Source organism: Zonotrichia leucophrys, chromosome 9 (genome assembly GCF_028769735.1).
Source record: "Zonotrichia leucophrys gambelii isolate GWCS_2022_RI chromosome 9, RI_Zleu_2.0, whole genome shotgun sequence".
NCBI lineage: Eukaryota > Metazoa > Chordata > Aves > Passeriformes > Passerellidae > Zonotrichia > Zonotrichia leucophrys.
In genome coordinates, this window is record NC_088179.1 from 8,846,481 (window position 1) to 8,865,164 (window position 18,684).

Here is an 18,684-nt window from a genome sequence, read left to right on the forward strand (position 1 = left end):
AGTCCCTGCCCCAGGACAGCTTCATGAGATGCTGGAGTCCATACGGAGGGGCTGAACTCTGCCAGAGCACATGGGCAAGTCTTCCTCAGCTGCATTTTGCCTTCCACCTTTGTGACAGAAAACCTTGATACTATCTTTATAATTAAGTTTTTAGATCTGTCTTTCTCAGTTAAATTTTTTTTATACCTCTTTAGGCCCATCAGGAGCTAAAATTACTTCAAAGTAATCCAGACCCTTATTTTCCACATAATTTCCACACATTCCTCTTCCCCTGTTTTATTTTTTTCTAAATCACACCACCACAAATGCAAGTCCTTAATCATTAAAGCTAATAATTTTTCGAGGGCATCCTCTCTTTTTTTTACCAGGCCTTGAAGAGGTGATTTATTGTGCAAGCCTGGTAAGAAGTTTGCTTCAGCATTGCCAGAAAATTAATAATCCAATCAAAAATGTTTTTATACTCAAATGGCTTCTTCAAAGAGTAACCAGTTCTAGCACAGTTATTGTCTTCAAACAAAACACCAGATTGACAGACATACATTAAATGTTTCTCATGAAGAACAGACACAAGGACTTGAACCACACATTTTAAAAAACCGCAATGTTTAATGAATACACACTTTCACAAGAAATATAAAACATCTTCCAGCTATAGAAACACAGCTTTAAGGTTCAATAAACTCTAAAGGTTTTATATGCAAGTTCCAAACCATCTTCTCAGAGACGATGGGAAAGATGACAAATAATTCTGAAGCATATTTTGTGATCTTGATAAATTAATGGTACACATCACTTGGTGAGAGAGAACAAGAAAGAACACTCACATCTTTTAACATGCAGAGCTGTTCTGTTTCTTATGGAGACAGAGAATGGAATGAGTAATTTGTTATGACTGATAAACACATTCACCTCTCAGTCACAGCTAAGCTGCCATGAAATAATGCCATGTGATTTTTGCCTCAAAAAACACTGATAGCTAATGTTACATAAAATTCAACAAAGTGGACACTATAAAGCTATTTGTCAGCAGACATACAACCCACTCTGGAGGCACAGCATTTTAGGGAAATCCAAGAAGTTTCCAGCTGTTAGATAATTAGGCTGAGTAAGTTGTTTATTAAAAGCAAGTACTAAAAGCACAAAAACTTAGTATGTGCTTGCCAACCAATTTCAGTAAAAGTTCTAAACATGTCTGAAGATTCAGAGAACATATATTAAAAAGAATTTATAAATTTACCTTATTAATAACAACCCCTTTTAAATCAATACTAAGGTATTCCTTATAAATTGTGTATGTGGTAAACTGATAATGTGGGGGATGTGGGAAAGAAAAGGAAGTTAAAGTATTTCACTACCTGAATGTAGTCAACTGGATTCTTTCCTTCTCCCTCTTCAGAAACCAGTGCTTTGCCTTGCTCTCTCAGGTATGAGCTCATGCACTCACACATTGTCTTCAGACCATTTGGCACACGGCTGAACAACTTGTACATGCAAGCAAGGTCTGCAAGGAAGAGTGAGACATTATGCAGGACACCTCTGTGTGTTACACTTCTGTAACTCATTCATCTCACAGCTAAAGCTGACAGCTGCAGTTCAGCCTCTTGAGCCACAGAAAGCATCCTGTAACAGCTCAGGCACCAGATTCTTCTGATCTCCTCTTTCCTTTAGCTGCTGATTGCAGCAGCATCAAAATGAGAAGCAAAGACTGTGTTCAATTATTCTAGGTTGTCTGCAGCAGGAAACCTGTCATTGCTGACCTCCAGACCAGCAAAAGATGATGCTAATTCTAAAGGATAGTGAACCTATTAGACCTTCAGCAAGATTATGCTTTCCAGGGTTACTTAAGAAAGTAGCTTCCTAGACTGTCATTCCCAAAATCAAGCATTGCATCCAACTGTTTTTTTTTTTGGAAAGCAAGTTAAGCAAAATAGGACAGGACTAATGAGATTCTTGTTTCTGTATTAAAAGCAAAAACTGGTAAAAACTTAGGAGTTTAATTTATATTTGTCTTAAAGCCAGTCCTACACTTTCACACTATGACATTTCATCCACCTAAAATAATGACAAGTGGCTTAGGCTGAACATTGCTTTCCAAAAGAACAATCCATCCTTGTAGCTTTGTGAAAAATCTCATCTTCACAAAGCAGCATTTCCACTCTACTAGTTCCTTGAATCAAACCAAGGCCTATAAAAGTTAAACAAATTCCTGTATTTTATGAATACCCTTCAAGATCCTTGCACCCTCAGTCTGAAGGTTATCTAAACTGGATATTAAAGATGAAAGTGTTAAGTATAGTATTATCATTTTCTTTTTAAACAGAGTAATTTTTTTTTACAGCTAGGAAATGTGCTCACTTTGTGCTCTGACTATCACCTAGTAATTGTGAAGCTGCTTTAATGAACAAAGGCCATTAATCAGAGCAGCAAGGCTGCTCCCCATTCTCATGGCTTTAGAGTGAGCACTGATTTCTAAATATAGATACTACAATCCCTCTCTTCGTTATGCTGCTTTAGAAACTTAGGTTCTATTTCCATAATAACTTTCATTCACTCTGTCCCACATTAACCTCTATTAGGGAAAAGCAAATCAAGCCAAGCCCTTGTGTTTCAACCACTTCAATAAGCTGCTTCTTATCCTCAGAAAGAGCCAATTCCTTTCTGCAACACCCTCTCCCCAAGAACTGGTCCTGCAATGCTTCTGTTTATATCTTTTACACAAGTACTTTTTAAATAACTGCCTGTGAGCTAAAAAAATGTGATACATTTTCACAAATACATATTAGAGGAATGGAAATAATAAAATAAAATGGCTCAATGGTCAACTGCTGACAAAACCCACAATACTACTCAATATTCAATTCAATAGCATTCAATAGTATCTCATATTTCTTATGAGATACTTGGTTTACCAAAAAACTACCTGTATCTGGTACTAAACAGAAACAAGTTAAGTGTATGGGCTCTGTTTTAAGAGCCATCTAATAGTCACTGAATATTCTCAGATGTTTGTGAAACAGTTACTAAATGTTTCCATGATTACACAGAAACACAGATGTTAAGCTTGACTTATCCCATGTTTAAAAACAATAAGCAGTATCAGAGGCATTTGTGTTTCACAAATGCTGCAGTCTTACCTTCTGTCTTCCCATTTTTCAGCATATGAACTAGCCCAGAGTTCTCCATTTCCACTATAGTTTTCATATGCTTGGAAATAAGCTCCCTCTCAACAACTTTCACAATGGGTTCTTCTGTTGATTTATCCAGACAGTGCATCACCCGCTCTATTTCTTCATTAATTCTAGCTTCTACTTTCTTTATATATACAGAAGCACTGTTTTCAGCTAAAAATTTCTGACTTTCCATCTGTGATTAACAAAAATTAATACTTTAGACTTTTTTGTAAAGGGTAAAAAGAAAACATGTCAGATCAGCATTTATAATCAAGCTCAAATCAAACACAGCATGTCCAACACATCAAAGACTCACATACACAGCTAACACAAAATAAAGGTTCTATTATACTAAATGTGTTACATAAGGGGGTACATGAAATATAAACAATGTGTTTTTCATAGTAAAACAACCCAAGCCAACTACTAACTGTAGTTACCAACTACAGCTTTAGCCACAGGTTCAAAGATAACAAAGATGGGGAAAAGGAAGGATCAAAAATTCCTTCCAAATACCAGTTTATGGTAGCTCTCCTTATTCTCATCAGTGACAATGCTGAGCCCATTATTTTATGTCAAATTGTTTTTATTCCTACTGGTCATCCAAGTCTTTGGAGAAAAGATGTCCTGTTTCTCAGGCAAAGCTAAGTAACAGAACTTAAATGAAAGTAATTATTTTTCTTAATTTTACATAAGCATCAATGAAAAACAGAACACTGACATTTAAAGGGCTGTGCAACATATGCTTCTGTTTTTCTAGGAAGTTAGGAGATTAGAGCATGTGACAATTGATCCTGCATAAGAAATGAGACTCACAAATTACCTTATCTAGATATTTTTAACATGATTTTAAAATTTCTATCAATTTCCAGCAATAGATGATCATGATTACACTCAACAAGCACTTAACTGGCTTTCTTCCTCCAAGTATCTCACAAAAAAAACCCTTAGAGAATATTTGGAATGTATTATTTGGTGTCTGATCAACAACTGGAGTGCCACTTGGATATGCTTAGTTCCTTGACTTCGATTATTTTATTATAAAAAAACCTCACAAATGTGGAAACTATGAAGGTATGAAAGTTTCCTCAGAGGCAGTTTGACAAGTTTCCAAGCCTGAAACAGCTTGAACCTTTCATGCTACTGGCATTTCAAAAAGACTGTGGGGCAAAGCAGATGCAGACTAAGTTACATGAAATAATCTAAAGCAGGCACAAGATTAGCATGATGATTACTGTACATGTCATTGGCACCCATAGCTCAAAACTACATTCAATTATGCTAATTCTGTAAAATCTTTGTTACTTTTTCCTTCCAAATTAGTGATTATTTTTCTATTTCATTTAATGGACATGGACATACTCATCAAAAAAGCAACAAGCATGTAAAGTACCCCAAATCTGACAGTTCAGAGATCTGAGAGTTATAACAGCATTCCAAATTTGGCAACAGAATATTGCTGTACCTGAAAAAATTCTGCAGACATCTCCAAAAATGGAGCCTCGAAGTCTTCTTCATAGACTGACCTTCCTTCAAGACCTAGAATCATTAACATCTGGCAAGCATTTCTTATTGCGCCTCTGCCAAAAAGTAAGTTGTTAACAACTTGAGAAATCTACGTGGTTGTAAGACAGAGTACATAGCAGAATAACAACTCATAAGACAATATTAACTTTAATAAAATGTAGCAATAGGAAGTCCATTCTAATCTGTTTGGTGCATGGCATTTTGGCATTTTCAGGAACACTACACAAGCACGGTTGTTTGGTTTTGTTCAAAACTAAAGAGCTGACAATGTTTATTAAGTGTTTTAAATGCAATGACAGGGACAAACGGCTCAGGTTCCACTAAGCCATACAATTATGAAGAATATATATTAATATATAAGAAATTAACCCAAAATAGTACTTCAAAGAAAACTGAGCAGAACTGAGCAACTGCAACTTCAAAACAACTGCACATGTGGAAGTTGCTATGCAAAGTTTGAGGTTTTTGGATGGCTGGCTGTTTAAAAAAAAAACCCCACAAGAACCTAAAAAAATGAAAAAAAACCCCAGCTGAACACAAAATAAATGCCACCGAAATTCAAATGTATCAGCAAGTTGATGAAAACAAAAGAACTGCATCTAGAAAAAGATTCCACTTTCTGGCAGTAGGGGACAATACACAGCTGTAGCTGGGGAGTCTTTTTCTTTTCCTGAAATGCATGTTGGGCAATCTTAGTCACAGAAATGTAGGCAGAGTAGCAAGGTAAATATTGAAATTATATTATATTAACAAGCTTCCCTCTTTACCATTATGCTAAAGTATAATACACAAAGAAATGTTACTCCAGAATTGAAGACATTTTAGTCACAAATGTGATCTTAAATAATGAATTACTTGTATATGTTCTTGAGTCACTCTTTAAAAACTGACAGCTGTTATTTACAACAAAAGACTGCACTTACAAACATCTTACCTGTCTACAACTTCTCCTTTCCTCTCTCTTGCAATCATATCCAGCAGAGTTTGCCTCAGGTGATCCCTGATGCAGCCATAACGTACAACCTGATCCCGAAAAATGATCAGGCCCAAGTTGTAGACATTCTCCACGTTGTTCTGCTGCACATACACCCGGTCCTGCAGCAAGGGCATCAATGACACTGTGAATTCACTGCATCAATGCTATTCCAAAATACAAGAGATTGATTGCTTCTCCACAGTGGAAATATGACCAAATGTATCTTTTCTCTTAACAGAAAGAAATTATGTATACCCTTCAAAATTCAAAATCAGTCCCATTTTCCAAAACTTCATTTACACTGGAAGTTCTGTTTGGCTTAGGAGTATAAGCACAGCATTTATGACTAAAGCAGATCTACAGCCTTCCCACTTTTTAGTCTGAGTGCAGAGGAGTCTCCAAGCACTGACTAAATGCATAGCACTATTTGCAAGAGGTTTTACTTACCTACTCAAACCCTTCCATCTCTTTCTGATCCTTTAAGAAAAATAATTTAACTTCCCCCTTCCCTGCATGCATCTTCCTACCACTCCTTTTAGGCAAAAGATACTCAATATTTAGTGAAATTTCCTGAAATAGCATCATTAGATAAAGAGCAGCAAATATAGAGCCAAAACAAAAAGAGTTACAATCAAAATCTTTATGGATTAGTACTGCAAAATTTTACATAAGACTTCTGTAGACATCCCTCCCTCCATCCTCCCCAAATTCACTTTCATTCCACTAGAGCAATTTTTCAAAATTTTGTTATGTTTCATTATAATCTCACCCATACACCACCTCCTCCTCAAAAATAAGAGGGAGAGAAGAAAATATTTTTTACATTTCCATGTATGTTTAAATTCTATCTCCCAATATAATCTCTGTCTATGGGAAGGATCAAGCTCCTCAAGTACTCATTTTTATGCACCTACATTTAAAACCCAACACTGATCCTCAGATCAGCATTTTTAAAACTGCACAATCCAAAATCCATCATACAGATTTGACTGGGAATGCTAAGCAGAACCCGAATCTCTTACTGCTAACCAAAGAAATGCTCCGAAAATTTCTCTTCTTTCCTATTCCTCTCTCCCAACTTAACTCTGAAAAAAGGAAGGCTATTAATAAAGTCCCTAGCAGACAGAAAATGTATGTATTTGATTAATAGCCACTACTGGGTCAGGCCACTTAAAACAATATTAAGAATAGAAAAACGGTGAGTTTTACAGTCCCTTTCTGAGATGAACAATCATTATTTTTGTTAATTTCTGTCAGGGCATAATTCATTTCTCTTATATCATAGTTTGGGCAATTAAAAAAAATATTGCTTTGCTACCATTTAAGCATCAGGACAAAGACATTAGAAAAAGCTAGGAGTTTTGTACCCACTCACAAATCTAACTAGGATGAGGTTTTCTAAGAATGTATATAGCTATAACAAAAACAGTAATACTAAAATGAATCAAATTCTATAAAGGATGATGTTTAATTTATGAAAATGAGTATAAAGATTAGCTTCTCCACTGGTTCCATCACTATCATAAGTGCTTTATCACACACAGAATTAAAGAGTAAAGCTACTCAAACACCTGGAAAATGAAACCATTAAAAGAACAGATGTTATGCTTCAGACTACAGAAAAAATATTTCAAACTGGCAAGTTTACATAAATTCCACAATTTCAAAAAACAAGAAAGAAGAGGCAGCCCAGCATTTAGCACCTGTATTCATATGGCAAAATTATTCCTAGACTAATTATATGCCAGATTGGCACTTGGTGACCAAAGGAAAGCAAAACACTGGGTTCAGCAATTAATTTGTCATTTCCCACTCTCTGCCTTTAGACAGGCAGCCCTGAATTTAAATGAAAAGACAAGATGGGAACATGCCAGATATACCTCCTCTGTGGCTCCTGAAGCAAGCTCAGCTGTCTCAAAGCACAACATTTACTAATTGCTCTCACGAAGTCAGTTCAGAGATGTGTGGTGGGTTAGGTCTTTGGAATAGGTCACTTTTGCTTTTCTGTTTTTAGAAACAGGGTTGTTTATTTCACTTCCTTATTTACACACATCAAGAATAGAAGTAAATGTGATTCTCAAGTAAGACAAACTTAAAATACATTTTCAAACAGATGAAAAAGCAAATTAAAACGTTGTGTCTAATACTATAACTTGAAGAGAAAAGAATATAATTAGTATTTCAAAAGAATATTCAGGCCTCTGAAGCTCAGGCAGCAGGGTATCTAAAAGGATTAAAGCCATGGCCATGACTCATCTGCATAGCTTCTGTTGTGGCAGTGCTGAACACTGCCATTGTGAAAGAGTGACTCCTCTCAGTTTATCAGCAGCCTCTGTAGTAAGCCAGACCTCTCAACAATACCCAAACCAGAGCAGCAACATTAACATTTCTGATCCTGCTGATTTGCTCACCCTTGGTAACAGATCACATGCACTGGAAGCTCTCCCAGCCTAAAAAAGAAAATCCCAGAGAGCCCTGTTTGGGAACAGGTTTGACTGACAAGGCTACACACCACTGAACAGAAATCACTTCCCATGGGGAGAAGCAGTGGGTGCTTAAAGGTAGGAGTAACTTTTAGGAGACAAGGATGACTTTCAGACAGCAATTATTGTTGAATCACAATCTGCTTACACTCCAGAATAATTCTGAATTGAAGTCACTGTAAGGTACCAGTAGCCACATTTTACCCATCTCTGCATGGATGCACTACCTGGATGATGCAGCAGCCTTCAGACACCCTTGTGTATGCACTAAGTGTCTTTGAGCCTGGTTCTGGAAATAAAAACAACACTTCTCTCTATTACCTTGTGTGTAAGCCATGGACAATGAGAGTCATTCGTCAAAACTCCCATATCCAACCTGTCAGTGCTGGCCTAAAAAAAAAAGACACCAGCTTTGTGCACAGCAAGATGAGAAGGGAATGCTCTGCCCCCTGAAAAATCCACAGCTGTATTTGCAGGAGCAATTGTTCACTTCTGACAGTGTGTAACTAGCACTACCTATAGGCCTGTAATGCAGCCAGGGGTGTGAGTGCTGCACTTGCATACCTGAAATTGCTTTAAATTTAGCAAGCACAAGTAATAGAGACACCACAGAATCCAGTTTACAGTTTCCATTTGACATTCTAAGAATACACACATCCACACTGCTTGGAGAAAAGCCCAAACACTCCACCTGCATTGCTCCCATTCCATACAGCAGCTAAATAAAGCCCACTGTAGGTATGTTTACCTGCACTGCCACTGTCAGGCTGAATTCCAGATATGCCCAAATGTACTTTGTACTTCAACCTGTCTTAGCACCTGATTTGACTCAGCAAAGATGCTGTTTAGCACAGGGCTTGACTGCTTCAGTGCCTCACTGCTTGTCACAGACAGTGCCAGAATTTAGAGTGTATTACATTTACTCTGGCACCAATTACTGCAGCCTAAACATGTAAAAGGAAGAGAGCTTGTGCTTTATCAAACAAAATCCAGTGGAACTACATAAACTTGAAATTCAGTCAGGGAACCTGGAATGTCTCAAAATAATCAAGACAAAACTTGCACAATAAGTGCAAAAGATTGCAAAAACCTCATCCTACACCTGCAACAGAAATGAAAGCAACAGACTTTTACCAAAGAGCAATCACAAGGGACAAGGCAATACACATTTTAAAAAGCATAACTATAAGGCAAACTTGAGAGTGTCTTGTGGAGGGCGTTCTGCATAAACAATGAAATCCTGCCATAACCTCAAACAGCAAGTGTTCTAGTCATTAAGCACCATAATGCACAAATCCCACTGTACAAAACACAGAACTTCCTAAAAAAGATTTGTTTGTATTGATTTTTATGTTAAAAATGGAAAAATTAAACAAAGGAAAGAAATTAAGGTGGGTTGAAAAGGTGTTTGTTTTGACTTAAATCATAAGTCAGCTAATGAGTGAAACAAAGTTGGAAAAAAAATGTGGCATTAAAACAGATACAATTTGGTTTAAGATGTTCAAGATGTAAAATCACTTGGCTGAAGCAGGAATTCAAGAGAGTAAGACCAGAATTCAAGAGGGTATTAAATGTTTTACTTTCACTGATGTCACAGTGTGGCCTGTTGGGCAATAGGTACATTTCCTGAAACTGATGTGTAATGGAGATGGCCTACAAAACAAGAGAAGGATTGGGTCATGCTTTACTTATTAGCATAAGATAATTGCAGATACTTCTCCTGCTAGAACACAAGCATATTAATTTACAATGCCAGGTGACTCAGGTTATACAGTGTTTGGTGCTGTTTCTAGATAAAATATTTTTAATGTCATTATATTAGATTTGCTTGAATAGAAGTGTATAAATCATTTCTGACATAAGCATATCATTACAAACCTATGTGTCAGTCAGACTCAACATCAGAAAGTAAGGACAAATCATTCTTTATTTTATAAAATTCTTGAAAATTGTTTCTTTGAAAAGCAGGCAGGTCTGATCTTTCACAGGTGCTTTATAATTCTGTGGTACTGGCAGCTTTCCCAAACTTTTTGAATGAACACATGTTCAAGACTAGGATTTTTTTTACTCTTAGTCTTTTGTGAATGAAGAAAATTATGTCTGACTCAAGAGGACATCCCAGTGACAAAGGTGAAACTGCAAATCTTTCAAAGTAGTCCGGTTTTAAATAATTGATTATTCTTTAATTTGTAATCAAAACATGTATTACTGACAATTTGTCTTATGTCTCTCCAAGTCAAAGGAAGGAGATTGCCCATTGTATTAGACCTTCACACTAGATAATTCTACCTAATAAAAATTAAAATTTTAACTATAAACCCCATAATATATTACACAGGTTTAACAAACAAACATCAGTGCCCCTAAGTTTATATAAGCATTTTGAAAGAAAATTTTGTTCTATTTTTACTACTATACTATAAATATATTTTATTGTGGATAGTTTTTTTCTGTTTCTGTGGTAAAAGGAAAAAAAAATCTGTGGGAGTCAAATAATTAGTCAAGCAGAGGGCTCAACTGAACACCCACTTGAAATAATTAGGAACTGTCAACAGCACACAGAAGGCTACATAGTCCAGAGGTATTCAAGCTTATTTATTATTCTGTTTTCAATCTAAAAGACAGCCAATGAAGTTCAATTTACACTTGAAGGAATGCTGCAGTTTTCCCTTTCCTGGAATCTTGGTGGAAAGGAGAAGGCTGGCTGGATGTTTGAACAGCACTCGCAGGCTTCAAAACAAAGTCAAGGCATTGCTCTTCTGACTGCAAATACTACTCAGGAAACAGCTCTCCTGCTCCCCCAGGAGTGGGAACTGAAGCAGGCAACCCTTCCTCAAAGAGAAAAGGTTGTGGCCTTTAATATACTGGTCAAGCCACTAAAACAAGGAAAGCTTATAAGTTTTCTCTGCCTCTGTTTGAAAAATCAGAAATTTATTGACTTTAAGAGTGGCAGATAACCTTGCATTATCCATTACTTTGGACAATCCAGCACCTCCTGTGCTGAAATAATATATAATATAATATAATATAATCTGCTCTCCTAGAAAGCTCTGGATTCCATCTTCTAAACTTTCTGAAAATTCACCACTACCTTTAGTAGATTAATACAATCATTAAATAGTCTTGAATATGCCTAGATGCACCTAGCAGCAATTGATTTGTATTTTTCCTTCACAAACAAATTAGGGAGTCCAGGATCTCTCACAGCAAGGACAGTACATCTTGAAAACAATCTGTCCATCTTCCTTTTGGCACACAAATCACTCACAGTCCCTGATGGCATGTTATCCAGCACTCTGTTTTTTGATATGTGGTCTTTTCCCTACTGAAATAAACCAATTCCTCCAACATGAAGGCCAGTAAATCAGTTAAAAATAATTGTTTGTGATTCTGTAATTACTTCAAATTCTTTAACTTGTAGTAGCTTATTGACCAAAGATAACTTCACAGCTAAAACAAACACTGTCAATGTCACAGCAGGAGATCTTTAACAGCTACAAGACAAGATCTTAACTCCTGTTGTTTAGCAGATAGAGTACAATTCCACTTCATCTGCTTTTTGGACCAAAAAAGTCCATTATTGTCTGTCCTTCACTGTCAAGTACTGCATCAATTATTATATTTAGGATACTTTGGAGGGAAAAAAATACACAAAAAACACAGCATCTCAACACTTCCTTTTGAAGTCAAAACCTTTGTCTAGAAGCTAAGCAGAAATACTCTCTTGCATCCTAAAACATCTCCAATTCCCAATATTATGGGAATTTTAAAGCAGAACACAATCCAGACAAAAATGTTAGGACCTCTCTCTTAAAAAAAAAAAAAAATCTCTTTTCTGTTGGCTATAGGTGAGAAACATCAAGCATGCAACCAAAAATCACATTCTATGTACACTGCTTAATCTTCTACACAAGTTCTTCATGAACAACAAAGGATCCAACTACAATTTCACATTAAAGGACACACACTGTACCTAAGCAAAGTTATCCTCTTTGAATTCTAAAGCTTAAAGAACAACCACACTGCAATTTTCAGGAGGCTTTACACCATAGTGCTTTCCACAGTAAGAAAACACCATTACCTGAACTAACATCTAAAATCTGTCAGAATGGGTCTGAATAGCTTATTTTTTCAGAACTGCAAAGTTCAAATATTTCTTAGATCAATTTTTCAGGTGATAATGAGATAACCTAAAACACAAATCCAATTACAATTTGTCAAACACCTGTAGCAGCCTTGCATGCACACAGGAAATTGAAAATAAGGGACAGAGAGTAGCCTTTGGAAGACTGGTAAGCATGGTAAGAGGACAATTTACTACACTGCTAAATGTGTGAAATAGCAGAATACCCACCATATACATCAGAATGTCTCTAATCATCACCATTGCTGTTTGATGATCATTCCATGCTTGGTTTAGTGTTTGTAGAAAGTTGTTATTCAAGGAGTTTAACACATCTTCTCGCACCTGAAGTGAAAAAAATAAAAGATATTTCGCCATAAACTCAAGTCAGTTTCTCCTGCAGCATTTAAATCCTAAACTTAGCTTCAGCACAAGAATTCTTGCTCTTCCACGGACCTGAATTTTACAGGTTGTTACTATTCCTGGGTGCTGACTATCCCTACCTTGTATTTCCCTTCTGTGGAAAAATAAGTAAGAAAAATTATGCTAGAAATAAGACAAACAAAATAAACATGGGTTTTAAATTTCAAAGGAATTCCTGAAGTTTCAAATGTTAAAAATAGTCTTTGACAACTCCTCATAGCTTTTATTTCCTGTGTTATAACGTTTCAATTGCTGGTAATTTTACTATCACAAGTCATTTCAGAACATTGGGTAGCAGCAGTAAATGCTACAAACAGGAACAAGTACAGGTGGAAAATTGGCCATGATGACATTTAGAGAGACAAGCTGAGATACCATAAAGATACAAACAACAGTTCTGAAAGGAAGCAATTGCTTGGTAAAGATCAGACTCCTACATTAATACCAACAATAAGACTTCATAGAAAAAAGTCATCTTTTTTTATGAATGTATTTGCAATTCGCAAGTTAATCTGTCTCATCAACTTCAGATTTTATGCCTCTTTGCCACTACCCTCCCTACTAATAAAAAAGCCCATCCAGTTTCATATTTTGATTTTTTCCAGTAGGCATATACAGCAGTGCTCAAACTTGAAACTAAAGTCAAAGAGAAACTTGTGGGAATGTAAAAAAACTGTTCCAGAGTTAATAAAATGTGGGAATTGACTTTTTACATTAACATGCAAAACATATTCTGCCCTCTGTTGTAAGCAAACAGGATGTTCACATTGATTTGGACTGATATCTGGCTGACAGTGTAAATTTCTATACAGAGACTCAAACAAGAAAACAAAACACACAGGCCAGGCAGCCACAAGCTGCAGCAACATCCACGCACTCACCTGACAGGCTGCACTCTGCCATTCCAGTTTTATGAAGTTATTAGGCCAAACCAGGGTAACAGAATCCTGTCTGCCACACTACTGTACACACTCACTAACTCAGATGGGCAAACCAGAGACACAGTGTGGAACACCATCCAACACAATGGTCTCAAGGAGGGGAGGGATGAAAGAGAAAAGGAGAGGAATGAAGGAGCAGGTAGAGGAAGAAGAGAGGGAAGAAGGAGGAGAAAGAGAAGAGGGAGGAAGGAAGAGGGGAAACTTGTCCAAATAATATTCACCTTGTTACTGCATCTAGGCAATATAGGTATGCATAGGTTGTTCAGAGCTTGCTTACATCTTCAAACACCTACTCTGCACACCTGAGCAAGGCCTCTCCTCCTTGCTTTTGGAAAACATAATATGCAGGTATGAGCACTGCTTAACTGCATCATTCTTTCTGATCATGATCATCATTTACCCTTTGGTCTCCCAAATGTGTGCTCTGTTGTCACCTAGTCCAGGTAGTTCTAAGCCAAAACATAAATACACACTAAAAACTTCAGCAGACATACTTGTGAAGAATATGCAGAATCTCCCAGAACAAGAAAAAAACATGACATGGTTGCTTTCACTTCTTTGGTGAGTATGGAAAAGCTTTATAAACATTACTTGGTAGTCCATTCATCCACACTGATAAAATTTACCAAAGCCTGATCAGATTATAAGCACAAATAACCAAGGGAAGTTACTGATCAATTTTATGACACCCTGTACTTTGACAACACAGAGGCAGTGTGCCCTGGTAACTGCACACATCCCACATCCCTCACACTAACCCTGCCAGTGCCAAGTCACACACAAGGGGGTGGACACCTGCCACCAGGCAGCAGTGACAACTTGCTCCCAAGCAGACACTGGCACATTCTGCAGTAGTGGCACCTCTGCTCCACACGGTGTGCCACGTGGATTTCTGGAAATGGGCCTGAAACTCAGAAATGGGTGCTGTACAACAGAGCTACCTTCAGAGTTTCCCTGTGAATCTCCTCAAGAACATTCTTCTAGGTTTATTTGAAAACTGCAGAAGAGGTTTAGAAAGCCATTCTTTCAGCTGCTGCAAAAGCCAACCAAACTACTGCCAAGCAAATTATCAATTATAGCAACTTTACAGTTAACAAGTGTTCTACACATTCTTTGTATGGGCCATTAATTCAGCAAAACTGCTATAATGCACAAAACATCTTAGCCATGCAAAGGTGCAGAGTCACACCACTTTGGTAGAATAAATGATCTCAAGTAAAAAAATGTGCATACTCACACTCTTTGAACAAAGAGGACACACAGCTGCTGCTCTGCCACAGCCTTAGAAAATTTCAAATCTCAAACATTTTTATCAGCAGAATGTTACTTTAAATTAGCTGAGCTTGTGGTGATTTCTGTGACAGTGTTTGCAGTTATGAAGTAAACAGCAGGGAAAGTCAGCTTAAGTGGGACTGTCATATACAGAGGGACTTGAAAATAAATTAGCAACTTTGTAATACATGCAAGGTCTTCTAATAGTTACAAGGATGACATTTTGTGTATAACTTCAGGCCCTACTGCATTTTCTACTGGATACAGGTCTTCAGGAAATACAGAAACCTTCCCCCAATAATAGTAGTTTGTTGGCATAGGCTTTCAATACCTTTAAATAACTCTTGATTAAGTGTACAGAAAGACGACTTATGGCCTACTATTTCTATCTTACAGTGCCTGGCCTGATCTAGCTGCACAAATAGTCCAATTATGTAATTTCCACTACTGTAAGGACAGCCAGAACATCCTGAGGGGAGGAGCAGTACAGAACAGCACTTTCTGAACCAAGGCCTCAAGCTCTCAGAACTTTTATTATAGAGTTTCTTTTAGAAAAATCCAAGTAGTCTAAAAGATAGTATTCTAACATCCTAGGAGTCCCAAGTAGGTTAATGGACTGACTTCCAGAAATGTCTGTTCACCCCTGCAGCTGCTATCCTACTGCCAAAAGGAAAAAACAAACACTGCAGAATACTGGGGATTCTCAACAGTTATGTACTTCCAAGCAATTCCCTCACATCCTTTTGCCCTCCACATAATAGCAGACTTGCTCAAGATCATCTGAAAACATCATTAAGAAAATAAAAAGGCAGATAACACTCATGCATTGCCAGTCAGGCTCACTCTAATGCTCAGTAGGTAATTTGCCTCCTACACAACTTCTCGTGTCATTCCTCCCTATTTCATTGATATTATGGAAACAATTTCAAACTCCCTGATGGAGATGACTCTTATCTCTCCCTTTTTTCTGCAACACTAAGATAGCAAATTTTAAAGCTTACAAAGGACCCCAGACATAACTTTCTAAGCTGGACCAGTACCCCACTCGTGCACTGGAGCAGCTCTGTGCCCCCCTGAGCCAAGGTGCTCTCACTGCCTGTGCTGTTACTCTGACACAGCAGGTACTGGACAGACCCTGAGGGGCACCACTTGTCACTGATGGCCATCAGGACTCTGAGCCATGGACCACATCCAATGGGTGTGACCACCCAACCAACTTCTTATCCATTGAACTCCACTCATTGAATCCATCTCTTCCTAATTTAGACACAAGAAGGTTATGGGGGACCTTGTCACAACCTCTACAGACATCCAGAGAAATGACATCTGTAGCTCTTCCCTTGTTCACTGATGTGGCCACTGGACTGGCCAGGCAAGACTCACCCTTGGTGAAACTGTGCTGGCTGTCCCAAATCACCTCGCTGTCATCCATGTACCTCAGCACAGTTCCTAGGAGGATCTGCTCCACAATGCTCCCAGACACAGAGGTGAGGCTGACAGGCTGGAGCTCCCAGGGTGCTCCTTTCTACACTTCTGAAGGATGGGTACAATGTTTCCCCTTTCCCAGTCACCTGGCTGCCATGACTTCTCAAGTATCATGGAGAGTGGCTTGGACATTACATCAGCCAATTCCCTCAGGACTCTGGGATGCCCCTTATTGGGCCCCACCGACTTATACATAAAATGAACATTAAAAATATTATCCTGTAAACTTTTTAACTTTAACTTGTTTTTACTGTAACACAAATGATGTTGCTTATCATTAAATGGCTTAGAGAGCTGTAAACTAAGCTCTGTGTGTTTTAAAAACACTTAACAACATTTGTGTGATGCAATAACAGACTAGGCTTGAGAAGTGTGAAGAAGGACCATCCACATCAAGCTAGAAGATTGGCAGTGGGCAAGAAAGGCAGAAATTAGTTAAGTGTCAGAGGCACAGGAATTAAATACTTGAATTAAGATGAAAAGTTTCAGTACTTTCAAAATTCAACAGTGTTTTTAAATAGCTCTACATGTACCATACTTAAATAATGATGTCAATACACAGGTAAAGACAAGTTTTATCATGTTCCTGCCCTGTAGTAAAAGCAAGGTAGCTCAAGAGAGCTGACTTGTCTCAGTGATGCAGAGCACCCAGCTTACTACAGCCTTTATCCCACAGCCAGAACACGCTCATTTAGAACTGCACACCACTGGGGTCTGCAAGTGTGAAACCAAGCATTCTTGGTAATAACTTGCTTGCACACACCTTGTATTGAGCATATTTGTAACTATTATTTTATTTACAATTAAGCTGTCAAGACAGTGCATTGGACTGTTTTCTTGTTGAGAAGTTAAATACTTTTCTCATTAGTGTCTGATTGCTAATTAAAATGCTGAATAAGCACAACTTTCACCTAGCAATTAAATTAGCATAAATCATAAATACAGCTCTTAACCATGCCTCACCAAAAATGAAAGAATGCTTTCCAAGCTTTAAAACTATCTGTAAAAACAACTGAAAATAAACTCTGCCTCTACCTAGTCTCTTAAATCTATTCCTAATTAACCAGCATGACTGGAATACCACAAGAATGCAGCTTTTCCTAAAAAGATAACCTGGAGATGTGGGCAGCAAATGACAGTTATGGCTCCAGGATTAATGCAGTTTCAAATGTGGGGTGGGCTCCTCAGCAGTGCTCCCTGAACTGAGTACAGTGCTTCAGTAAAATCAATTCATCTGTGAACATTTCCATTTTTATAAAAGTTAAAGAATTTAGTGAACAATATTTCAGTTGGCATAACCCCCCTCTTCTAAATTCTAGCATCCACCACTGAATCTCTGAATACAAGTTTTACAAAGACTTGTGATGAGATCATTTATTATTCATTAACTACTTAAAATTTACCAGAGAATTGCTCTTGGAAAGGGACAGCAAACATAAAAGATTTTGCTAAAATTTCTATGACAAAACGTGAGGTTAAAAAAACCTTATTTTTTCTCTGTCTTACAAGTACTAATGGCTCAAACAGAAGATGTCATTAAAGAACTGATCCTATTCTTGATAAACAATGCACTATTTTTTCCATGCTTCCATCTATATATGCCTTAACATAATGTGTCTAAGCAAGCATTCAAAAGAGACAAGCAGTAGTTTTTAGCCTCTATAAGTTTTTGTTATTTTTCTGAAATTTTTGGCATAAGTCACATTTTTTAGTCTTCTCCTTGGATTATTTTACAGGCTGGCATAATCAGAATAATTTAGCCTTTAACTACTAAAACTCAGTTAACCTTTTTATTTGAAAAAGCTTTGGTCATCATTTATCACCCACACACATGGATATAATTTGATTAATCACATTAACGATCAGAATATTTGGTCATTGGAGAAGATTTTATTTAAAGGACCAGATACAGGAATATTAAGTGTCAGAAAGGCATTTCTCTGCACTGCTATCTGTGCAGCCCTCTCAGCCTCTGCACTGAAATTACAAACTCAGAACTTTCTGCTCTTTTGTCAGCCTGCCACAATCAGCACTTCAGAATAATTAATTCTGCAAATGCATAGTTTTTAATATGCAAAATAGCTAGGAACTAAGATAAGTGGCAAAATACCTAGGAACAAAGATAAAAAGACACCCATCAAATTAAACCAGGATAAACTAAAGCCTAGGAATAATAAAAGTTTAATGTTACAATTATTAAGTGCATAGACATATACAAGAACAAGGCAAAAAAAAAGCCTCAGCCATTTGCCACATTTTATATGAATAGTACAGATTATGAATG

The 18,684-nt window shown here is 37.3% G+C and overlaps 1 protein-coding gene across 1 annotated transcript in view; it reads right to left on the bottom strand.

Moving 5' to 3' along the window:
- The window catches only part of CUL3 (cullin 3), a 55,101-nt gene that overhangs the window by 16,028 nt on the left and 20,389 nt on the right, over positions 1-18,684 (bottom strand). Inside the window, exons 3-7 of the mRNA XM_064720556.1 lie at positions 12,511-12,624; positions 5,632-5,792; positions 4,636-4,750; positions 3,135-3,363; positions 1,356-1,501 (exon numbers count right to left, since the gene is read on the bottom strand). Of these exons, the coding sequence (XP_064576626.1) occupies positions 1,356-1,501; positions 3,135-3,363; positions 4,636-4,750; positions 5,632-5,792; positions 12,511-12,624 (765 nt within the window). The remainder of the gene's footprint in view (positions 1-1,355; positions 1,502-3,134; positions 3,364-4,635; positions 4,751-5,631; positions 5,793-12,510; positions 12,625-18,684) is intronic.